General features: G+C 57.3%; 1 protein-coding gene across 1 annotated transcript in view; it reads right to left on the minus strand.

Moving 5' to 3' along the window:
* Positions 1–25483, minus strand: part of CDH4 (cadherin 4) — a 536800-nt gene that overhangs the window by 113474 nt on the left and 397843 nt on the right. The window contains 1 exon segment of the mRNA XM_019426377.2: positions 17512–17685. Within this exon segment, the coding sequence (XP_019281922.2) occupies positions 17512–17685 (174 nt within the window).

A 25483-nucleotide genomic window follows, 5' to 3' on the forward strand; every position in this document is an offset into this window, starting at 1 on the left:
GAACAGGGTTAAGTCGTCAGGCCTCCGAGGGCCGTGGCTCTGACCGCACCCGCCATGGGTCGCAGCAGACACCCCCAACCCTCTACCGGGAGGATTGTCTGCCCGCTCCCCAATCTCCTGGTGCAGGGGTTCTGCTCTGCTCTCTGCCAGCACCTAGGCTGCAGCCTCTGGGGACTCAGAGCCATAGAGAGCGAGGCCCTTGGCAGCCGCCATCTCCCCGGGGCAGGGGCTCCGAGGCCCGACCTCACACGGCAACGTGGGCTTTCCCAGCCCCCACGGACGACCAGGCCTAGCCCCACGATGCCCAAGTGCCTGCGTGAGAAGACGTGGTCATTGGCCCTCCCGGGTGTTCCAGCAACGATGTGTGGGGGCCGGAGCCGGGGCTGTGCTTACACCCAGGCACACGCAGGCCGGAGGCACAGATGGGCCCTGGAGAGGCCGCAGAGGGGACACTGGTGGTTCCCACCTGTGAGCAGTGAGGCCCCCACATGTCAGAAGGTTCTGAGGCCTGGGGTCCCTAAAGGGCTCATTGATCAGGCAAGGTGAGACAGGAAATTCCAGCAGACCCGTGCCCCGTGGGCACACCATGAAACTGTCCACACCCTCGGCCTGCTGAGCCCTTGCCTGGAGGCCCAAGGCTCTGCCAGAACCTTCCGAGCCCCTGCCCACGGGCTCCACTTACACCACAGCCCCAGATGTTCCGCTCGGATGGATGTGTGCTGGCCGGCCACCCTCCCGAAACCACAAAGGGCCACACACACCAAATGGAGATGCCGGATGGGGTCGCCGGGAGCCGGAAGGGAAATCCCAGAGAATTCTGACTCAGGAACACTGTAGTTCGCTCGAATCCTCCTGATATTCGTGGGAGTATTGAAAATAATCCTTTTACATTTGGACACAGATTTAACTCCACCCCCCACTCCTGAGTGAAACAGCTGTGGATGTCAACCAAATCCACGTGGAAACCAGCCCCGCACACGGACCTGCCTCTGTAAAGTTCCCCAGTCTGTAGCTATTTAAATGTGATTTCCAGATCAGAGCAACAAGGCCGTTACTGAGTTTATTTAAGGTATTCGAATATTATCTGATTATTTAGAAACATTTATAGGAGCTAAATATAAAGTAACAGTTGATCATAAATGTAGCAACTCTAAAATTAACCCTCAATCCCACGGCTCTGACAAGACGCTAGTATGCATGGAACATAAGGGAAAAACTTTAAAAATCTCCATTAAGAGGGCCTGGAGCCCGGCGGGATCCCAGGGGAGGGCCTGGAGCTTCAGTGCGATCTTAGGGGACCCTTGATGGTGATGGAGCGGTTGTCAGCTCTTGGCCTCTGGTTCCAAATGAGACAGGGTCAGCGGGGCTAATTGTCATTGGCTGCGGGCTTCACAAGGAAACGCTGACAGCAGTCAATGACACACAGAGCTGGGCCAGAGGGGGCGGCCCCAGCACTGTGCAGCGGCCAGACCTGGGAAACACGGCCACTGCCCTGGGAGACTGCCGCCGGCACCCCAGGCCACAGGGGCCTTGCCTCCCTGTCCGGCTCAAGCCTGTCCTCTCCAGGGTCGTCCAGGGCCCCTGGTGTCCGGGAGGCTTACCCGGCCTGCTGTCCAGCCTGCGGCATCCGCGAACACCCGCCCCCCGGAGCAAGGGGCCCGAGTCTGATTTCCAGGTGGTTCCCCTGAGCACTGCCACGCCAACATTGTCTGATGAGTCACTTTCTGTCCGGGGAACCCGCAGAGGGTCTCAGCGCAGGGGATACTGGGAGCCTGGAGCCCTGTGACCTGTTGCTGTGGAATAGCACCGAGGCACCGGAGAAGGAGCCGTGGGGTCTGAGCAGGAGGAGCACCACCCCATTCCTGGCTGTCTGTGGTGAGAGGTGCTGGGACCCACGCATCCAGGGGAGGCTGAGGCCAGGGAGGGATGCGCCCCAGAGCAGGTGGCGGAGGCCGAATGAGAGGCAGGATCACCTCAAGCGGAGGTGGAGGTTGGGCGGGTGCGGGAGGCGCCCGTGGGGCCCAGACTCTGGGCCGGCAGGTGCGTGCGGCTCGGCTGGTCCCAGCGGCCGGCCGGGAGCAGTGCTGCTTGAGCTCAGATCACAGGGGACATTCATGAACCATGTGTCCTGGGCATTCCAAGGGATAAAGGGGCGCTTTGCAGAGGACTCTGGCCGCGGCTGGCTGGGGACCGGCTGCCGGGGAGAACAGGGGAGCGGAGACACGGGCCGTGGACTCCCAAACGCTTTGTCCCCTCCGGCCTCCCAGGTGGACTGACACCCGCAGGGGACGAAGGCAGAGTGGGAGCCCCAGCGTCACCCGCATTCCTCCAGCACAGCCGCGGGGAGGGCACACCGTCCGTCTGGGAGCGAGGGGCCCGCCCGACCTTCCTGATCAGCCGGGGCTCTGCGAGGCCAGCACCGTATCCTTCTTGTCCGGCCCCCGGCCTTTGGTTTTCAGTGCAGTCACAGCTCCGCAGAACTTGCTGGACTGAGAACCGGGCTGTGGAGAAGCAGCACAGACGTGTACCTTCTGCCGCAAGGGTCAGACCTCTTTCTTGACCGCCCCCTGCCCCGGGCACGGCCACACTCCGCGGGAAGAACCCCGTGTGCCGTGAACCCTTCTAATTGGCACGGTCACTGGCGGCCTTCCAGCGCATGGAGAAGGGACTCGTGTGGCCAACGGTCCGCCAGGGTGGCCGGGCCCTCGGGTCAGCCCTGCACAGGACACACGGGTGGCCCCCGCGGGCCCCTGCTGGGGCCCCACCCCCCCTGCAGCCGGGAGGGAGGGTGGCCCTCCCGTTGGGGACATGCGTTGAGTCGCAAAGCGGGTACCATATGGCGCTCTTGTGGCAAGCCGGAACAGGCGTGAGGCTCGTCACCGTTGGGAAAGCAGTGTGAAACTCAATTTCTCGGCGAGGCGGAACAGTTTCCACTTTAGCACAAGCCCCTGCAAACGGCGTCTGCTCGGCGGCCCTTTGTTCTCCCGTCCTGACTCAGCTCAGCAGTGGCTGCTGAGCCCCTGTGCAGCCCCCACACCCAGCCTGTAACTCAAGCGGTGCCCTCAAGGTCAGCGGCCCCGCCCGGGTTTGACCACCCAGGACTGAGGTTCCCCCCCGTGCCTCCCGACATGTTCCCTTCCCCCAAGCAGGGGCTGCGCAGGGCCCAGGGAGAGGGGGACCTGGTCCGTTCCTGCGGGATTTCCCTTCCAGGGCAACAGGAGGCAAGAATCTGGTGCAGGACGGGGAGCCGAGTGGAGAGCCCACACCGGGAGTCCTCCGGGACAGCCCCAAGCTGCAGGCAAAGCATCAGGTGACAGTCGGCCGGGCCACCAACAGGGCCTTGTCCACAGGCCGGGACGGGGCGGCTTTGAGCTGTCAGTCAGTGCACAGGGCTGGGGCGGGTAGGCGTCCTGCTCTGTTGTCTCATGGCTGTGTGACCTTGGATGAGTCACTCAACCTCTCTGAGCCTCAGTCCCTGCCTCTGGGAGTAAATGGTATTGCTGCTTACTGCATGGTCTGAGGGTCACGTCATCGACGGCATCCCCTGGGGCAAAGTGGAAATCCAGGAGCGCCCACGTGTGTGCACGGACACGCCCACAAGTGCACTCGAGCGTGTGCACAGCAGGGCTTTGCTGGACACTTGGGGAGGCCCGTGACTGGAGTCAGGTCAGGCGGGGGCCGGGCTCAGCAGAGCTGGCGGGGTCCCGTCTTGGGGGCAGTCACCATTCACACCCGCTGGCCGGGTCCACCTAGGGAGGGAGGGGCCCGGAGGCCAAGTCCCATCAGGCCGATGGCCACCACTCCTTAGGAACAGGAGAAAACCAAAGTAGGGGACCCAGGCAGCCGCCAGGGCCTCAGTGCTCCAGGGCCTGAGCATGGGCTGAGTTAGGATGCGACAAGGGAATGTACCACCCACAGGGCATCCCGGGGGCACTCAGCTGCCCACTCAGAGCTTCGAGGCCCCTTGGGCCTGGGAGGGATGTAGGGGCAGCTCGTGGTGCTGGAGCCTCAGGGCCTGCTGAGCCCCTGGTCTGGGTCTGTCTAAATGCTGGTCCTCGTAGGCACAGACCCCACCTGACATGCTCGGGAGTGCAGAGGCCTGAGCGGCTCACATTTCTTCCAGAACAGTGAGGACAGCGGGCCCGGGAGACTGCATGTAACACCCCCACCCCTTCCCCTGCCAAGTGACAGGGGTGTGCCCGGGTGGCTCAGCCTGAAACCCTGGGAACCAGAGAGTGTCCCTGTCTCCACCCCCCACTCCCTAATCAGGTCGTGTGGAGTCTTTCTTCCGGCCTGTCTGGGCTCCTGGGCACCCCACTCCTCTCCAGGCACCTCCCCTGCCCTGCCTGGCCCACACCACTGCTCCCCTGGGCCGGCTCCCTCCTCCCGAGGCTCCGCTGCAGCTCTTGTCCTTAACCTTCCATCCCCCACCCAAAGGCACTTCCCAGACCACCACGGGTGGGTTTTTATAGGCTTCTCAACATGTGGGGCAAGGGCTGGATCTCCTGCCTGGTCCAGAGGGCCCGAGGGGCTGCTGGGCTCCTGCTCTCCTCCCGGTCTGCCCTCCCACCTCTCCTCACTCACCATTCTAGCTGTAAAGACTTTTCCAGTCCTTGGGTATACCGGGCTTGTTCCTACCCCAGGACCTTTGCACTTGCTGTTTTCCCTGCCTGAGCTTGCCACAGCTGGCTCCTAGTCTTGCAGGAGCTCAACAGCGGCTTCTTGGAGAGGTCTTCACCAACGCGCCCCACCTAAAGCACCTGCTTCCTCCCCACCTTGCATGTCCCCACCTGTCTCATCCCTGCGTTTGATCTTCTCTGTGGTTCCGTCCATCTTCTGGCAGTTTCCTCTCCTCTTGTCTGTCTCCACCACCAGTGTGTTAGCTCTCGAGGACAGGACAGAACCATGACCATGGAGCTGCCGCTGTGCCTCAGTGCTGACCAGAGCCGGTGCTCAGTGAATGCCCCCGTGTCCTCATGACGCGCTATGGGGAAAGGTGATCAGCACACGGTGGGGTGAGGCGGAGGGACCCTCCCTTCTCCAGCCTGGAGGGCCTGGAAGGCTCCGGACTCTTCTGAGATGCTGGTTAGTTATCTGCTTAATTTTGCTTTTAACAGACCGAGGACGTAGTCCTTTTCTCGTCTTCATCACCTCACATTTTTGGGAAAATGAGATCAGCCTCTCAACTTGAGAATTACAGCCCGTGAAGCCTCTAAAAGCCAAAACCAAACAGGTAACTCAATCGAATAGCAGCCTGGAGGCCCAAAAACTTTGTGCAGGTGCTCAGAATGTGAGGCCTCTTCCGACGGCTGGTACGGAGATGTCCCTGAGTCCCGGGTGTGCGGCCGGAGACCCAGCCGCTGTGGGAAGGGACTGTCAGCCAGAGGCAAACAAAGCACAGAGGAACTGTGTCACAGCAGACTCACCAGCACTGGCTCTTCCTCCGGCGTCATTTGGGGGCAGACGCGTGGCTGTCCCAGCGTCACTGGGGAGGCCAGAAAGCAGCGCACGGTTTTCCGTCGTCTTCTGTGGCCTGGAGTGGGTCTGGTTTCCCAAACACCACCCGTCCTTGGACCCTATCCGTTCCGACTGGCTTGGCTTTCGAGCCTGTGTCCCCACACCCTCCTTTCTGTGGGTGGCAGTTGGGTCTTTAAGCCGAGAGCTTGGTGAGGGCAGCTGTCTCCATGCTGGTTGTGTACAAGCCAGAGGAAGTTGCCAGGAAACACCAACAATCATCATGAGCGTGGGCGGGTCTCCCGCGGGAGAGAATGGCCCGGACCCCCAGGAGGGCACACGCGGCCTTCAGCCCGTCTCCTCCTTGGCTCTAGGGAGCACCTGTTCCAGGCACCCAGGCAGCTCCTGACCCCATGTCTGGGTGGCGCCTGGGACGCAGGAGAAGGATCCGGGGCCCGTGTTTTCACCTGCAGCCGTGCTCCTGTGCTGTCTGTTCCCTTCCGAGCACGTAGCCATCTTTGAAAGCAAAGCCTGTGTGCTACGCTGTCCCAGCTCCGTCCCTGCAAGGCCCACCCCTGGGGGCTTGGGCTTCTGGAGGGTGCTCTGCGGCTGCCTCCCAACCATGAGCACCAGGGCCCGAAGCCCCACGGCCCTGAGGCCACCGAGTGGACCCCGAGGTCCAAGGGAGGCTCTCACCCTTGTGGGTCACGAGTGTCTGGGCCAAGGCCCCCACTCCCATCCCCGCATCACCCCTGACGTAGGGCCACTCGAGGAGCAGACATGCCTTGCAGGCACTGGTCCCAAGGTGACTTTCAGGGAGCCAGCGGGGTGGGCCCCGAGCCGCCTTGGGCGAGCCGCCCTGCAGGGCAGACCACACAGCGTGGAGAGCCTGGCCTGTCTTGCACGCCCTGCCCAGAAGCAGGGGTCCCTGTGGGACCCTCCAGAACAGTCTCCTCTCCAGGCCCCGTCCTCACCCCTGCCCCCGCCCCCCCCCCCCAAACCTAAAGCAGGGGTGCCTCGCCCCTGCTCGCCGGCCTCAGCCCCTCACGCTTCCCAGTGTGCTATCCTCGTGCCCTGACCCCGGAGCCAGGCTCACCACATGGCCACGCAGGCCAATCCGCGGCTTGGCGGGGACGTCACTCCCCGGTGTTCGCAGGCGCTGGCCTGCCCAGGATGGGGGAGCGGCCCGGAGCCCCGGGTCAGACACAGAGCGGGATGTTTCTCCTGCGGCTGCCGGGCGCTCCTGCCCACATCCCTGCCCCCCCCACCCCCCCAGCAGGAAGCAGAGCTGGAATCCACCCCGAGGTGCTGGCTGGCCAGGGCCCCTGCCCACTTGTGTCCCGCCCGCACCTGCATGTCGCTCCGTGCCCACGGGCCTGCCCTGTCTTTCCCAGGAATGTGCTGGCTCCATCCGAGCTGCTCGGTGCACTCTGGCTCGGGGGACGCGACCCAGATGCTCACAGGGGCCCCACGGGACTGTCGGTGAGCCAAGCAGGGGCAGAGGCTCCCGGTCCCGCTGACGTTTGCACCCAGGACGGGCTCGTGGACGGCGGCTGTCCCGAGCGTTCAAGGAAATACTCTCACATGTGGTTTTTCTCTAGGGAACGGAAGCCCTACGTTCCACGGCGTAAATGCTGGGGACGAATTCACGTTTCCGCGGAGCTCCGCTTACATCACACTACACGCATCTGCAAGGTGACCGGGTTCCGGCTGCTGGTCCACCCACCGTGGGCCAGGCCGGGGGCGCCCTCCGCTGCTCTGGGATCTCAGGGAGGGATGGGCGGGGGGTGGAGAGTCACACAGGGGTGGCCTCCTTCGCTTCAAGCCCAGGCTCAGATCGGGGAGAGCCCAAGGGTCTCGCTAGTCCCACAGCAGCAGCAGATCCCAAATCTTGAATTTCACTGAGATGGAAACGTAACAAAGAGGTTTTGTCGAGGTTTTCAACTCCGTTACCGTGCCAAGCAAGGGCAGTGGAACAACGCCCTTCGGTGCTGGCCGTTGCAGGGGCCCCCTCACCAGGCAGTCTCCTTCGGCTGCTGCCACTCTGCCTGGTCCCTGAGCGGCAGCCGGAGGGGTCTTGGCCAATCTAAGCCTCGTCCCATCACCCCTTGGGTCTCAGAGTAAAACAAGTCCCCCCCACAGTCACACGCCCCACTCAGGACCCGGACCTCTGGTTCTCCAAGCTGGCTGCTCACCCTCCCCCTGTCTGTGGCTGTCTCCGTTCAGCCACTCTGACCTCCTGGCTCTTCCTCTAAGACTTTGCTGTTCCCCCTGCTCAAATCTCTTCCCTTCTGCAGCACCATGGTTCTTCTGCTACCGTACCCCACACCCTCTGGCCCCTAATAGTTGGTTTACTTATCTCTCTCCCCTGAACATAGAGTCCCCTGGACTCTGTCCCATCCATTCTCTGTGTACCGTCTACACCTGAACAGCACAGAACGGGCGTTCAGGTTGTACATAAAAGCTTAATGAGCGTGTGATGGATGAACAGACAACCTTCCCCACGACCTACTGTCACCATTTCACACCAGAATGAAGGACACCCTTTTCCAGGAGAGGGCCGCCAGCAGCCTTACCCCAATATACTCTGAGGACTCGACCCCCTCTTGGCACTTGTGGGAGGACCAGCCCCACCCTACGGTAGCCCCAGGGCAGCCAGAGGGGACAGGGGAGTTTCCCTGGTAACAACTAAATTGTCCTGGAGGTAAGTGAGAACAGGAACAGTGAACCAGACCCGCCAGCCAGGTGGGATGCAGCCCTCACCTGCCCAGCCACCTCCTCCCACCACTGCCGGACACTGCTCCTTGAGTTCCAGAATATTCTGAGCCCTGATCGGCCCGACCTCCTCTTTGGCCTCCACGGTGAGGCCCAACGGAACTCCCAGCTCGTGCCCACACTTGCAGATGATGTCTGGTCTGCAGACTCGAGCCTGGTGGCCATGGCAAAAGTCCTACTTGGCGGGAGCCCCGCTGTGACTATCCATTTGTGGCAGGTGCTCAGAGCGCCTGCCCTAAACCGCCACCCGCACAAGGCGCTACAGCAATTCAATGACTAAATCAAATCTCTGAATATTAAATTAATGGTGGAAGTCTAAAATATTAATATATTCTAATTAAATATTCTCCAATAAATTATCGGAGCATCTGCAGTGATTTGACTCTACTTTCGTTTCGTCAAGATCTTTCAGCTGCATAAATATAGCCATTAAAGCAATTCAAGAAAGGGAACGTTTTCTGCTCCGACGAGGGAACGGGAGACACAAAGGATCTGCACGGTTCTGTCGCGCGATTGATTAAATCACAGAACCCAAGGCCGCCGAGTCGGTGAACGGCTGCTTTCTTCACGTCCCTCGGGCTTTAGCAAGGACAGTGTGAATTCCCTTCAGGTCTCCACACGATGTGTAATTACAGGGAGGCTGGACGGCGGCTGCAGAAGGGTCTCGAGTGGTGTGTTTGTGTTGGGGCCGTGCTGTTGGAACCCGGGCTGGGCGGGGGGCAGGGCCTGAGCCCCCCCACGGGGTCCTGAGCCCCCCCACGTGAGTCCACCAGGACTCACGGCGGGAGGAGTCACAGAGTTTCCAGGAGAACGTCACTCCAGGTCATTAAGAACTCCCCTGGAGTCACTTCTTTGGTCAACGGCTCCTTCCCTTCCGGGGACAAAGCAGTGGACGCCACTGTCTCTTTCCCTCTTACGAATTATAAACCCACAATACAGCACCACACCTTTGCTTTAAACAGTCAGCTGTCTTTTCAGTAAAATATTATCCCCCAAGTGTATCTTTTCCTGTTCTCCCCATCCCTTCCTGCAGATGTAAAAAATTTCCAGCCTTGTCCTTTCTTTTCAGCCTAAAGAACATTCTTTACCACTTCTCGTGGGTCTGCTGGTAATGAATTCCCTCAGTTTGCTTATCAGAAATGTCTTTATTCCACCTTTAACTTTGAAGGGCATTTTTTTTTTTCTGGATACAGAATTCTTGGTTGATAGTTTTCTTCATTCAGCATCTTGAAAATGGCCTCCCATTGCCCAGTGGCCTCCGAAAGAGAAGCCAACCTTCGCTGCCCCTGCCCTCTGACAGACTGTGTCTCTTCCTCTGCTTTCAAGATTTCTCTCGAGTTTTTGAATTTCATCAGTTTGACTATGATCAAGATTGGGTTTTCTCTGTATTCATCCTACCTGTGGTTCAATGGATTTCTTGGATCTGTAAGTTTGCTTCTCTTATCCAGCTGAAATTTTGTGTTTCAGTTTTCTACCATTCTTCAGATTAGGTGATTTTTACTGATCTATCTTTAATTATTTAATTATTTAAAATGTTTTATTTATTTTTGAGAAAGAGAGAGACTGCGAGTGGGGAGGGGCATAGTGAGACAGGGACAGAGGATCTGAAGCGGGCTGCACGTGGTGACAGCAGAAGGCCACATGTGGGCCTTAAACTCACAAACTGCGAGATCACGATCTGAGCCGAAGTTGGACGCTCAACCGACTGAGCCACCCAAGACCCCTGGTGTATCTTTAAATGTAGTGACCCTTCTGCCATCTACGATCCACTTGGAAGCCCATCCAGCAAGTTTTTATTAGAGATATTGTACTTTTCAGCTTTACCACTTCGATTTGGTTCTGTTTTTAGTTTTCATTTTTTCTGCTATGGTTCCACATGTATTCATTCGTCCTGACTGTGTTTTCCTTTGAGTCCTTGAACGTATCTGTACAAGATATTTCAAAAGTCTTGTTGGTAATTTTAACATAGTAATCCCAGAGTTAGATTCTGTGGGCAGTTTTCCCCTCTTAATTATGGGTTACATTTTGTCTTCTTTCTCTCCTTTCTTTCTATTTCCTGGGGATATGTCTAGTAATTTTTGTTTGCGTATTGGTCATTGTCGATGATACATTGTACAGACTGGTTCTGTTATCTTTCTCTGAAGGGTGTTCATTTCTGTTAAGGCAGGGAGTTAACTTGGCTGGACCTAAATCTAAATCTGTTTCCCTTGCAGGAGACAGCAGTTGAAACTTCCGCTCAGTTCTTTCAATCTTCTTGCTGTTGCTTTTTGCTGGGTTCTTTGGAGTCTCCCTCCCACACGCACAGCTCCCTGGCTAGGCAGAAGTTATAAGCAGATGTGAGAGTCTCCATCCGTGGCTACACGTCTTACAGGATTGATCCCCTCACATTCTGCTGCTTTGTCAGTTCTAAACCCCATCTTCCGACCCCTCTGACCAGCGAGATTGGTTTTCTGTGTGAGAGCTAGCTGCCTGTTGATGGCAGGATGAGAAGTGATCTCAGAGGGAAAGTCACAAAAACAAGATCTCGCCCAGTGCTGTTTCCTCCTTTCAGTTCCTGTCGCCTACTGACCACTGTCCAGCAACTTCAAATAGTTGCAGACTTTTTTTTGCCGAGTTTATAATTGTTATTTCAGAAGTGTTAGTCTGACATACGCTACTTTACCATCACCAGAAGCGGAACTTCCGAAGTAATTACTTTCAAGGATTGTATATTAAACCTAACAGTCTTCAAAATGATCATGAAAGGCTAACCAGTAGAGATGGGCACAACAGCTGTGTCATTCACTCATTTGATAAGTACTTAATGACACCTGCTTTGTCCCCAAGGTTGTGCTTGACAGGCGGACTGTCCCTCAAGGACCTTTATGTCTAGTGGGAAAGACAGATCAATAATCATGACAAAACAGTGTCAAAAACTCTGCCACGGTGGCAGGCAATGGGGCTGCCATGCCCCCTGTGGGAGGGCCTGTGCCGGTCCTGGGAAGCGGGGTATTCTCAGAGGAGGCAGGGAGGGGCCAGGCTGGGGAGCGTCAGGTGCAGTGAGAAAGCCCTCCAGGCTGAGGGAAGGGCTCGTACGCAGGAGTCCAGGTAACCAAGGGTGTGACCAACCTGCACGTAGCCCAGCGTGGCTGTAGTTGGGCGTTCCAAGGAGCGGAGTCAGACCATGAGGTCCTGTGAGACATGCTAAGGAGCGAGACCCTGTCTTGGAGACTGAGGGAACAGAAGAAGGGGGTAAACACACACATGCCACGTTTTAAAGGGCCACCTGACTTTCGTGAGACGGTGAATAATGATCTCTTGGTCATTCACACATGAACGGATGCCTTCCAAGAGCCAGAAACTAGGTTCCTAGGCGAACGCAGTGATGACCACACCACAAGGTTACCCAGCGGACGTTTCGCAGGATAACACGGAGTCAGACCTCAGCCGGTCCCATCAAATGCATTCGTGCGTCTGATCAACATTTATGGAGGGTCTACCCTGGGTCAGATACGGGGTGACTCTCCGTGTCCCTGTCTCACACGTTCACAGTGCCGACCCCGGCCCAGGACACATGGCTCACTGAGCTCCGCAGAGACCCCACCCATCTGCATCCACACAGGTCAGCAAATGTTTGTGGTTGGGTATGAAGCAATGTGGCACCTGTGCACAGAACGGGAGCCAAACTTATCCTGGAAAATGCGAACCGGTCCGGTCTGCTCAGCTCTCTTGGGCTGGTAGGTGGGAAGCAGATTCTGGCAGTCCTTCTGAGCCCCCTGCGGCCGTGCTCTCGTGAGCTCCCTGCTCTAGAAACGGCTCCCGCTCATCTCTCACCTTCGCCACGTGGCTACCCTTTGTGCTAAGCGATTATGTGACGATCTCCTTTCCAGGCCTTGCTCCGAGGACAGGTTTGCACGAGCTGCTGTCTGTTAAAATACTGACTTCTGAAATTGAAGGACGCGTCTCCCGGTAGCACAGCCTTCTTCCTCATCATCTTGAGCGGGTTCCTACAGTTGCCCCGGACAACCTCTCAAGTTAACAAGTTCTGAATTTTTATTAGACTTCTTAGAAGTCTGATTTTATCCTCATTCCGAATCTTGCCAGAAGTCAAACCTAACACACAGGCTAGAAAAGCAAGTGGCTTTTCAGAACCCTCCACGAAGGTACACATGAAGGAATCCCAACCGCGGTAGCGAAGGGACCAAATTCTGAATGACGGGCAGCAGGCGGCCTGCCCGCAGGCCCTCGGAGCTGGAAAGCGCTCTAGTCCTCTCCCTCTGAATCTGGTGCCTGCACGGTGCTGGGCACCTCAGCTGGCCCCAAACCGTCCCTTCCAGAGCCGGGATTCAGGAGCAGGGAAAATCCCCTCCTGCCCCTTCCCAGAACACAGGGTCTCCGGCTTCCCAGGGGATCAGCCGGCCTGCGAGTGTCTCCCCCCCTCGGCTCTGAAGCAGGGACAGCCCGGAGCTTCCGAGTGCTGCCTCTGTGATGTGGCTGCTCTCCCCTCCCCACTTAAATTTAGACGGCGGCCTAATTCCGGTGGGCACGCCCGCAGGAGCGCTTCCATACTGTGCCGCAGACACTCCCCGCTCCTGGCGGCCCAGCCCATCGTGGCCAGCCTTCCCTTTTCAGGGTTCTCCTCCACCCAAGTCGCTTATTCATTCTCCCTGCGTCGCAGAACTAATGCTAGTCCTTCCAAGGAAAAAGCCTGTAATTAACAGAGGCTTTTGGGGAAGAACGTTCTGCCTGCTTCTCTCCTGCCCAGTTTTTCATTTAGCATATTTTATCAGAATGAAATGCCTTAATGAGCACACAACTGCAGCTGATCCCAGCTGAACCTCAAAGTGCTCCTCGCTTGGCTTCCCGGCCCCATCAAGCTGTATTCACATTTGCTGGGACTCAGGCTTCTTTCTGGAGCAACTTCCCCCAAAACAGGGACAGGAAACTCATCAACGTCCTGCAGACAGAGAGGGGGGCAGGAAGCCTCCCCAAACCCCTGCCTGGGCTAGGTAAGAGCTGAACGAGGGGAAGGGAGGGAGCGAGAGGAGGAGGAAGGCAGGAAGTGAGCACATGAGAGTGTGGGGGTCGTACGCGTGGGCTATCACGTGGGATGGCACGGGTGCACACGTGTGTGCGTGCTTCTGCCCCGAGTTCTGACATGATCACTGGGCGTGCACTTGGGAAAGACAAATCTCTTACAGAAACTGTAAGGAGATTCTGTTTTGCATCTGCTGAGGATGCATCTCCCCATAAGATCCCAGCTCGGCTTGGGATTCCGTTCCACGGAAAGTACTCCACCATCGGGCAAGAAACTCTGAAGGCCCACCAGGAGGGGCCGAGATCTCTGCCGGGACCCTGGTGCCCCGGCCTCCAGGGTGTGTGAGCCGCTGGGCGCCCAGGCAGCGCCCCCCTCTGGGCTTTGCTTCCATCACTCACTCAATGAACGTAATGCCTGCTGTTTCCAACAGTATAGGTGCGGGAGGCCTGTGCTCGGATGTGTCAGTAGCGATCATGAAGTCACGTGGTGCTAAGTGCTGTGGAGAAAGCAAAGGGGGCCGTGGGGCGAAGACCAGGCTTGGAGGGTCAGGTCTGACCTCTCGTCAGGCCACCCCTCGTCCCGTCTCCCTGGCACAGGGGAGCCGTCACAGACGAAAGGACACACACGCTCTCACAGGGGAGCCTTCCGGGGGCAGAGACACACATCCCCTTCCCTCCCTGCACGGCTGGCCCACGTTTCTCCGTGTCCCTTGCGGTAAGGCACGGCCACACACCTGGTTTCGGCCAGTGGACCTCGGGCAAAATCAGTGCATGCCACGGCCAGGCCTAGCCAGTCCTGCAGCCCTCATTCTGGGGCCCCGAGTGACCGTGGTACAGAGCCCCCCTCCCCCAAACCACCTTCACAGGAGCAGGAAATAACCCGTCTTGTGTTCAGTTCTGAAATTCCGGGAATGCCCTTGATAGCAGTCAGCTAACACTAACCCACACCCTATCCTTCAGCTCGTGGCCTGTTTTGGAGTGGCCACACCCAGCATGGAGGTGGCCCTCCCTATGGGGGCTGCTGGACACGCCAGGGTGTCCACGGAGCGGAGGACAAATTTGTTCAAAAGCACAGCCACGGGGCGGGCCAGGGGACAGCGAGGTTGAGCTGGTGGCACCGGTTCCCTGCTTTCCTCGGCGGACACCTGAGGCCCCGTTCCCGTTTCCTTCCTCGAGGTCCAGGTTAGACGTGTCAGCGGCAAGGGGGTCCTCGGGATGCTGCGTCCGCAGGGGCTCTGCAGCAACCGGAGCTGCTCCGCGAAGCCAGCTCTGTAGCTGTGCAGTTGGAAGGCGGCACGGCCCCCATCGGAGCACACAGATGTCCTTGTGACCACCCACCTCCCCCATCAATGCATCCACGGGCCGTGTGGGAGCCGAAGGCTCGGCCGGCGGGGGAGACTTGGCTATTCTTGCCTCCAGCTACGACTGACTGGCCCCCGAGACCACGGCGGGTCCCTCGGGTAGAAAGTACAGAAGTGTCTTCTTCTCCATCATCCAGGAGGGGACAGGCCCTGGGAGTCCTCGCGGGTCGGGGGCTCCGCCTACGGTACCTTTCACAGCCTGTGTACGGATGGGCGCGGAGGAGGAAAGATTCGTGTGTCCCTACTAGGACCACTAACCTGAGAAACTCTGAAAGCCAGGACAGCAGAACATTCCAGAAGTGCCAGGATGCACGCACAACACCACGCGTGCACCTGCGGTGCGTGAGCAGACCAGAGCCCTCGGTACCCATCACAAGGTGGCGCACTCACTACAATGTTCCCGCCAAGTGCCGGGGAGGTGGGCCAGGGTGCTTCCCAGATGCTGGGAGGTAAGCTGGATGTGCGCTTGGCAAACTGGGCTACATCTGGCCCAGTGCCTGTTTCTGTAAATAAGGTTTCATTGGAAGACAGACACGGGGATAGTTTACGCGTTGCCTACAGCAGCTTTCGTACCGCAAAGAGTTGAGTATTTGAACCCGAACCTGGTTGGCTGCTTAAAATGGCTACTATGTGGCCTTTACAGAAAAAGTCTGGCGACCCCTGAGTCACAGCAACTGCTTCCGACTAAGCGGAGTTTTGAGTAGTTGCAAAGCACGAGGCCCTCAGTAAGACTGAACCACACGACGGCAAGCTGGCTCCCCTTCCACTTGGCTTTGCATCCTGATGCCATTCAAGAGGAAGCTGCTGGTACTACCGCCTCTTCGGAAGGCTGATATTTGCTCTTCGCCTCCCTTAGAAACGAGTCCCAGGCAGCCTTCAGGCTCTGAGGGTGACAGTTACACAGCCAGACACCAACAGCTGTGTTTTCTCTGCCTTCTGCGAGTCTCGCGGTCAGCCTTCCTCGCAGCCAACAATGCCAGCTTTCCAACTGTGACCGCAAATAAAGTCTCCTCTTAGCCTAATTTACATTAGAAATGAATCCCTGACAAGAAACACTAGGTAGGCGGATGACGAGTGCTAGTCAGATACGGGTCCCCGAGGGCAGAGAGGGCGGAGAGGGCGCACGCACGTGGGGGCCACAGAGCTACGTCATCAGCACTCTCATCCTGTCGGCGGCCGGGGGTTGGCACACTGACCTTGAACACGGGGTCCTGGGACTCTACCCCCAGGTTGGGGTTCACGTCTTGAGTGTTTCGCTCAAGCCTGTGCCTGCATCACAGGGACCTCCCAACAGTCAGGACACTCAAGGGCAGGAGGGGCTCTGGAAAGCACGAGCTCCCCGTCTCATGGGGGAGGGGGAACTGAGGTCAGAGGGTGGCTTCTCCCCACGAGTGGAGAGACTGTCCCGCGTCCCTCCTGCGCCCTCACGCGCCTGCAACACAGGCCACACTTCTGACCCCCGAGGGTGGGGGGCTCCCCCACCAAGCAATCCTGTGACACCGGCTGGGTGTCTGCAGTTTAAGAGACACAGTTTATTCCGACGCGGGCTGCGAAAACAGCAGGTGTCCGTCCCACGGGAGGGGCTCAGTCCCGCATCGCGGCTCCCACCCAGAGGGCCTGCCACGACCCCCCCTCGTAGCCCAGAGCAAGTCTACTCGCTAGATTGTCATAACGAGTGTAACTCAGGAACCCCCGATGGGTAAGATGCGGACATGCCAGGCTCCCTGCCCCTCCCCGGGCCACCAACAGGAGGCTCTCCACACCCTGTCCCTCGGGGTTTTTATGGAAGCTGAATTACAGACTTGGTTGATTAAGTCACTGGCCACTGGCAATAGACTTGACCTCCAGCCCCTCCCCGTCCCAGGCTTTTTGGGGGGCAGGGCTGAAAGTAAGGTCTCCCCTCTCGGAGTCGGTTCCCCTGGCAACCGGCAATCAGTCCCCAGTCCTTAGGGGACTCTCCAAAAGTCACCATTAACATAACAAAAGACAACTCCAGCGCTTTCAAGGGGCAGGAAATTCCGAGGGTTTTAGGGGCTTGGTGCTTGGGGGTGAACAAGGTTCTGTGGCCGGGGCACCGCGGCCGTGGCGTGTGTGGAGGGGCATCGGCTGCGGGGCCCGCTGCCTTGCTCTGCTCCGTGTCTGCATTTGAAACGCACAGCCCAGCTCCCTCCGTGGGTGCAGCGGAGACAGGACAGGCTCAGCAGCCCCCGGAAGGAAGGCCACCCGTGGCAACACCCCGCCCAGTGGGGTGAGGCGCTCCCCAACGATGGGGCGCTAAATGGGATCCTCGCCATCGTTTTACCAAAGTATTGGCCGCACTGGGTTGCAATTTTCTCCAAAGGGAAGGAGGAAGTGCTAGTTGATGGCCTTGATTTTGAAACACAGATCTGTAGAACCGATTCTTCCCTTCTCCCAGGGAAAGCACCTTTGGGGAGGGGGCCGGGAGCTCGTGCACTGCAGGAGCCCCACCCCCCTCTAGGGATGCAAAAGCCCCGAATTTGGGGTCACAGTCTCTGTCCCAAGTTCCGGAACTTCCCACCGTCATCCCCAGCACAGACACGCCGTCTTTCCACCGTCCAGTGTCTTAGTCGTCATTGGAAAAGAGTGTGAGCAAAGAAGCGTGTCAGAGGACAAAGGGCATGCCCAAGTCGCCACCCTGCCTCCTTCCATCAGCACAGGCGAGCTGACCCAAGTCCGGCCGGACCCCCCTTCCCTGGAGGACGAGGCTGCCCTTCTGATCTCTGTCTCGTGCAGTCTCATTACCATCTTGACCTTGGACACCGAGTGCAGACCATCCCGTGCTCCCGCTCCAGGACAAGCCCGCCAGACTCACCTGCAAGATCCCGGAGGAGAGGACGCACTGAGCTAAGACCCTCCCCAGCCAGCAGGAGGGGTCTCCACTTACCCGCACCAGCTGCTGTGGGAAGGGCCCGCGGGAATTTTCCGGCACGTTGATGGGTGGGATGACCCAGTCTCGTTTCTGTCTCCTCAGCCCGTTGGCATTCTGGTGCTGGGGCCACGGCAACAGCGTGTCATTCGGAGGCTGAGAGGCGTCCAGACCGGCACTCGGCTTCCCTTTCTGCAGCATTAGTCGGAAGGGGGAGAGAAGAGTCAAAGAAGTCTGGTTAAGTTCTGCGCAGAGGAAAAGGCATCTGTTCAGAGAATCTGTTCTGTCCTAGATCAACACAGAGAGACTGGATGATGCTTGGGAAAGTGGCTAAGTGTTAGGGGGAAAAAATCAAGCAACGGAAGAATGGGGAAAAAAATCACAAGGGAAAACACAGTTTATTTATTTATTTTTATTTTTTTAATATTATTTAATGTGTATTCATTTTTGAGAGAGAGAGAGAGACAGAGTTGGACCAGGGAAAGGGCAGACAGAGAGGGAGACCCAGAGTCAGAAGCAGGCTCCAGGCTCCGAGCTGTCAGCACAGAGCCCAGCATGGGGCTCCAATTCACAAACCGTGAGATAGTGACCTGAGTGAAGTTGGACGCTTACCTGACTGAGCCACCCAGGCGTCCTGGAAAACACAGTTTAATTTAAAGTTCTTGTTTATGAAAACACCCCCTAAACACAGTTGATAACCCTGGTAAACATGATTTACAACAAATCTGTCAAAGGATGGAGAGTCTCACTATATAAAGAGTTCCTACAAATCAATAAAAAATTTAAATCTTTTTGGTAACAGGAAAGGACACGAATAGAAAGTCATGGCAAAATAAAAAATCAGTAAGCTTATTAAAAATGTTCACATCTTCCGTTAATCAAATGAATGCAAACTGAAGTGACATACTCTCTTCACTTGTCAAACTGACAAGATTAAATGAATGGATCTTCAGTCCTGTGCACTGTGCCGTGTTAGTCGGCTCAAGCGATGTTTGAGGGTGTAGGAGGCGGCGTTAGGCAGACCCGGTGTCTCGTGTCGATGTGCATCCTAAGGTCCACTGACTCTGGGCGAGTCGCTCTGTCCCTCCAAACTCCAGCTGCTTTTATAAAACGGGGCTGGCAATAACAACACTGATTTCAGAGGGTTGCTATGGCAACTAAAGCCATCAGAGCCCCTGCCTATGGGGCAGCCACTGGGACTGGATGGTGGCTGAGCCCTGACCGGATGCTGCTGGGGGCTAACCACAGCCTTCTGCTGCTTTGTGCCAGTCCAACAACAGCCTCAAAAATGCTCCTTGCTGTCAGCTGTACATCAATTAAAAAAAATTAGGAAAAAAACCCCCAGTAGCTCCACAGCTGGAAATCTGTCCCCAAAACACTACTTGCAAACAAACGTCTCCATATAAAATGTTCACTGCAGATGTTTTTGTAATAATATTATGGATATTATGTATACATCAAGTAATGAAAATAATCGGAAAAAAACCTCTGGAGATCTGATAGCCGCAAATAATAGGCAAAAAAAAATTTTTAATGTGTATTTATTTTTGAGAGAGAAAGAGAGAGACAGAGACAGAGTGTGTGTGGGGGAGGGGCAGAGAGAGGGGGAGAGAGAATCTGAAGCAGGCTCCAGGCTCCAAGCTGTGAGCACAGAGCCCGGCGCGGGGCTCGAACCCACGTACCATGAGATCATGAGCTGAGCCGAAGTTGGATGCTTAACCGACTGAGCCCCCCAGGCGCCCCTAAATTGTAGTTAAATGCAGAATGCTATGTTTGTATCTTGGGATATTACAGAGTCATTAAAAGCTACCCTTTGGAGACGGGGACATGACGAATGTCCATCAAATAATGTAAGTGGAGAATGGCAACAGAGTATACACGTAGCACAAGTCCCTATTTGTGTGTGTGTGTGTGTGTGTGTGTGTGTGTGTGTGTGTAAGGACACAGAGAAGACCGGAAGGAAACATCAAAATGTAAACTTGTTTTCTCTGCTCACCAGTGAGCTTTACCCAATTTTACTCTATTCCTTTTACCTTTCTGTATTTCTGAATATTGCAACATGTATGACTTTCTATAATTAAAGGAGCCACAGCAGAGCTTCGCATACACACGCGGTGTCCGCAGACCCTCACGCACGCGCCCGGCGTCTGTGCGGAGCTTCGAGTACGCACGGTGTCTGTGTGTGTGCCGCCTCCTTGCTCCTTTTCAAGGTGCCCCAGCACTGTTTTCATGGCTGCTGCTCGTTTGACTCTGCTTCGGAGCCAGCTGCACATCACGGCTCACGAGGCAAAGACAGACCTGGAATAGGACAGCCCACGGCACCTGGCCACAGCCCACCCGCCTCTAGCCACGGCGGGTCCCACCCTCTGCCAGCAAGATGGGCCTGGGTGGTCTGAGCACCGCCGTCTGAGGACCCAGGACCTTGCCCACTTTTTTTTTTTTTTTCAAAAGAACTTCATAGAAATAAGTTAAGTACATGTGGACAAAACTGCCTACTTGATGAAAAGGTAAACTCTTCCCGCATCCACGGGCAATGCCACGTGGACAAGCCACAGGGGAAGGAGAGACCCCCTCTGGGACGCCCCCCAGGCCCCAGCGGACTCCCGGCCCGAGCTCTTGCAGTCGAGCGTTTGAGGCAACTAAAACCACAAGCCTTTCGTCCACCACTCCCCACCTTCATCGGAGAGGGGCCACGCGAGGTGTGCACGTCCCCGGGGGCCTTGACTTCTGTTCACGTCAAACCAATGGCTGCCGTGACTCATCTTCCGGCTCTCAGGATGACACAGCGATGGGGTCGCATCCTTACTTTCCTCCGTGAGCTTCACAGAGAACCACAGAAACGCTTTCAGAACGGTCCTGGCCACACACGGTCCCCTCACAGCCCGGGCACAGACAACTGCCTTCCCTGCCCACATGAGTAGCCGATGCCTTGTGGGCCGTGAGCGTCCCCCGCGGTCTCTGCCTGAACTCCCCTCGCCGACTCAGCAGGACGTGTCCTCAAGCCCACTTTCCTAGGGAGGCACAGAGGGGGCCTCAGAGAGGCCGGGTCACTTCAGAAGGTCACACAGCTCAGTGGGCAGGGACAGGATCTGAACCTGGGAGTCAGACCTCAAGACCGGAGCCCCTGGATGAGTGCCACCCCTCACTCGTGGGTCTCGTTGCCTGGAGGTCACATCCCCTTTACCCGTCCTCAAGTCATGTGTGCGGAGGCCCGGCAGGAGTCAGCGTTCCCGGAGAACTGTCTGCAGTCTGTGTTAAGGAGCCCCCAGGTGACGGATGCGTTCCACAGCCCGGTCTGGGGGCTCCTCAGCTCGCAGCTAAATAGTTCGCCTGTCCCCGGGCACCTGCCCCGGGAGGAGGGACAGGGTTAGTGTTTGTTCTTAAGCGTGTCTGCTTGAGGGCAGCCTGCCGGACTTGGGAGCCTTGCACGAGATGCCAGGGAGCCCCGGCCACAAGCACAGCCCCGGGGGTGCTGGTGCTGGCCATCTGTGGCTCCCCCGATGTCTCCCCCAGTGACGGTGCGGAGAACCCAGGTCTGCCCCACCGGCAAGGCTTGGGCGCCAGCAGGCAGAACGCTCACCTGAGTCCTTTGTATTTCAGGCTCGGGGTTTTAAAGAGTTTTCATAAAGCTGCTTTTTTTTTTTTTTTTTTGAACTGCTTTATCTTCATTTGCTGAGGACGAGCTTGCATGGCGTTAATTTCCCTAGTGTTGTTTAAATAAATTGCACATATTTGCTACTATTTTAAAGCTGTGAGACACATATAATAACAAAATCTGGCGAAAATCGATGCCAGACCCGTGCAGCCTCAGCCTGGAAGACACGCCCACGTCTCCGGGCAGAAACGTTAGTGCAGATGATCGGTTGCCCCCCTGGAACGAGCGTGCCGTTCTGACACGCGGTCACCCTGGGCCCACTGGGAACACGGCGCCTAAACACCGATGCACAATTGCGCTAGTTATAAATAATGCTTCCAGTTACTCTCAAAAATATTTCCTAACGGATGACACCCGCGGATTTTCCCAACGTGCTCCCGAATTCTGTATTTCTGAGTAAATGATGGCCGGGTGCCGGACAGCGGAACGAACGTGACCTCTGTGCCACTGTTACTAGAAATTATACACGTGCGTGTGCACGTACAGGTGTCTATAGGTGCGTGCGTGTGCGTGCGTGTATGTGCAATGCACGCAGGTACGTATGTGTGTGCACGAGTACGTGCATACACGTGTACGTGCGTGTGTGTTTGTATGCTGTGTGTGTGTCTATAACACTATAATTTTCCCCAAACCGACAGCCCGGCATCATGATAGGCTGGCCACACCCCATCACTGGGTCTTTACTGTCTCATCCAAGCTAGAAGGGTCATTACTGGCAGGGATGGGTGGGCGGTCCTCGCTGCTGAACTGACCTTTGGATCTGGCCAAGCTCACACCTGCACATCCAGAGAACAAAGAGCCCTGAGAAATCACTTGGTCCTGCTGTCCTCTTACTGGATGCCCAAGAAGGTGTGGTGAAGAGGTTAACTTCCTGGAGGTGCGGACAGCTTGTGGACGCACCCCGCCCGCAGGGGGCCGAGGCATTATTTTGGCCCCACGCTGTGGGTGCTGCCCTGCCTGGGAGGTCGTTGGGCTTCACGGCCACTCACTCGGCACAGAGCAAACTCAGTGGACAGATGTAAACGTGGGGTTCCCCATGCTTCCTGAGCGCCGAGTAAGTGACCCTCAACCTCTACCCTCAAGTGCTCGTGTGGAGTGGCAGGCCAGGAGCCCTGATGACAGTGATGGCTGTCACGGGTCATGGGGGCGCCATGGGCCCAGGTAATCTCCGACTTAGTCCTCAGGACAGCCACACTCTCCATGGGACAGTGATCAGCACGGAGCCAGGAACAGGCGGGTTCGAGCTGGCACTGCAATTCAGGCCATCTTGGGAAGGCATAGACGCTTCAGGGGGATATTCTACCTGAGTGGGGTACTGAGGGGTGAATAGGAGTTTGTTGTCGGGAGAATGAATAGCCAAGAAGGGGGCAGGTGTGGAAGCAGGACGGTGTGGGTGCCTCAAAAATCAGGCAGATGCCCTCATGAAATTCAAGGGCTGTTTGGGGCCTAGAAATAAAGTAGAATGGGGGGGTGATGTTGCAGGCTTTCGGGGTCACAGGGCTGGTCTGACACGGGCTGCTCTTCACTGGCCCTGCCGGTATTTGTTTTGACCCCTGCACCCCCAAGCCTTGGTTCCTCTCCTGTGAAACGAGGAGGCCCTTACCGGGGGCAGTGTAGGTGACAAGGTGATACCGAGGGCATAGGGCAGATGGCGGGGTTTCAGCCCTACTGTCAGGCTCACGGTGGGGAGAAGAAACCCAAGAAGGGTCACGCCGGAGGGGGCTCTGCAGGCTGGACTGGACTCCCAGGGGTGCAGAGAGAACAGGGTAGGGGGGCTTTAGCCTGGACACCTGGGGGTGGTGGCTTGGCCTGGAATGAGCCCCGAGTGTTCAGAGGGGCAGGTGGGCTTAGGACTGTCCCATAACCTTACATCCCAGTTAAGGAAACTGAGGCACAAGGAGGAGAAGGAATGCGTCCAAATTGCCTAGTAGTGAGGGCGGGGCTGAGCCAGGGGGCGGTGGTGGGTGGGGAGGGGGGGACAGCCCAGGGAGAATTCCTGGATGCTGGAGGCAGGGTTTGGTGTCCCTGGATGGGCCCATCCCAGAGCCCTGTCCGGACATGGGCAGGCGTGAGTGTCCACCTTGGCATCGAGCTTGGCACGCCATCTGCCACGGTGGCCTCCCCCAGGCGGGCAGGGCACTACCCCCGGCTGCAGGATGGATGGGCTCCCTGCCCTGAATTAGGGTACGACGGGGGGGGGGACCCCCCACCCCTCACTACCTGGGCTGCTGGTCTCCCTGGCCACACGGGTAGAGCCCCACCTGCCTCCCGCCCCACCCTCCCCTCCCCTCCCCTCCCCTCCAAACACCCCAGCCACACCCCTGCTCAAGGCTGCACACTCTTTGGTGCCCAGGTGCCCCAGGCACAGCCCACCCCGCCCCGAGCACGTACGGGCATTTCCCAGAAGGGGCAGATGAAGGGTGTGGAGCCCGGCCACCTGGGGAGACGTGTCTCGCGGTGCAGACACACAGAGCCACACTCTCACTCGTGAAACCCTAAATCCGCTATTTCTTAATTAGCTTTATTCACAAAGTGTTTCCCGTTTCCGATCGCCTCTCTCCGCTGAGTCTGAATCAGCAGTGCCCTGTACTGGATTCGTTCTGCTGACGTTGCTCTGGGACCGGGATTTAGGGGGACTTTCTCAGGCGGGCGTCCCAGTGCCGGGAGTGGGGCCTCGGGGGGTTGCTTACAGCCTCTGGGCCTTGGTCTCCAGGCTCGTGGGGCTGGATGGGCTCTGTGCTTTGGGGCCACCTGGACAGCTGGGGTGCAGGGTGTGGGCTGAGGCCCTGACCTGGGGGGGTCAGCCTCACTCCACGACTTGGGGAGGGGTCATCCCCCTGCTGGGCTGGAGGCTGGACTCCCTGTGTCAGCGGACACCGACTTCAAGGAGACAGAATGCCATCCTGTGTTTGCACAGGCTGTGGGGCTGGTCCCTTTGCAGACGGTCTGTGGCACCTGGGGGCCTGGGGGACCCAGGACTGGTGGCCTTAAGGTCCCTCCAGGCCAACCTGTGTGGCCCTGGCAGGTCCCTCCCGGCAGGCTCTCTGGGCAAGTCCCAAAGGCAGGTGTCCTCTCTCCCTAGGGATAATGTGACCTGGCCCTTGCACTCAGCACCACGGTTGTTATTTTAGGGAGAGAGGTGGGAGGTAATGGACCTGAGAACAGAAGGACGGCCCGCCCAGGACAGCAGCCTTCCATTTCAGCGAGGCCGAGGCCCCCGAGTTCACGGGCAAGCTGCATGTTGGAAGAAACCATCCTTTCCAGCCCCGAGCCCTGCCCGTCCAAACCTGCACCCCAACAGCCACCTGCGAGGCCCTCTCCCCAGGCGGGCTTTCCCCCCACCGGCCCCTCAATCGGCACATTATTCTCCCACGCTCCCGGCAGCTCTGTGCCGCCCGGTCCTGCTCTCCGTGCACCACAGGGCTGTTCTCTGTGTCTGACTGTGAGTGTAATGGAGTGTGACCTCCAGGTGAAGTCTTCAGGGATTCCTCAATATGAGGGAGAAGCTGGGTCATTTCCCTCCATCATCAATTCACCAGCGAAAGGTGAATAATGCAAAACTGACCTGAGGCAGGATTTAAATTACCGCCTTTTTTTTTTTTTGAAAAAGGAGAAAAAAAAAAAAGAAAGAAAAATAGTGCCAGGGGAAGGCTATAATCATCCATACCTCCAATCGACATGCAAAAGGTTATAATTCATCACATGCTTCTATTATCTAACCATTCACCTGTTAGGGGCATAGAATTATTAAGCCGAGCGTGAGCACTGGCTGTAAGTAAACGGGCTGACTCATAAAACATCAGAGGTGAAGGTAAACAGGGGGGATAAATAATCAAGCGTCCGCCTCCGGGACAGAATCTCCAGGTGTCTCCCTGGGGTGACTTCCCCGCCATCTTGGCTGGAGGTGGGCATTAAGCGGTGTAACAGCGTCCCTCTTTCCTTGCGACAGGGACGCAGACGGCAGGTCCCGCCACACCCCCTCCTGACCCAACACAGTGGGCTCTGCAGGGTGGGGTCCAGGGGTATGCACGGTGGACACGCTCGGCGGGGGGAGGGGGGCATCGGAGCCAAGCACCAGCCCCACAGGGCGTAGACGTGATGCCCAGGGACACTAGAGAAACAGCAGTGTGTGGGCAAGGCCAAGAGAAGAGCCTCTTGAACAGACAGGCGGGGTGGGAGGAGCCCAGTGCAAAGCCCGGGCTCTGGAGCACAGCCGGGACTGCGCTCCCACGCACGGTCCTCAGGCGGGGACACTTGGCGCTTTTGCAAAGTGCGATGGGTACAGAGAGCGTGGGCCACTCTCCGGAGCCGTGGCTCAGAAGTCACTCCTCCCAG

Source organism: Panthera pardus, unplaced genomic scaffold, assembly GCF_024362965.1.
Source record: "Panthera pardus isolate Hobbes unplaced genomic scaffold, ASM2436296v1 HiC_scaffold_25, whole genome shotgun sequence".
Lineage (NCBI taxonomy): Eukaryota > Metazoa > Chordata > Mammalia > Carnivora > Felidae > Panthera > Panthera pardus.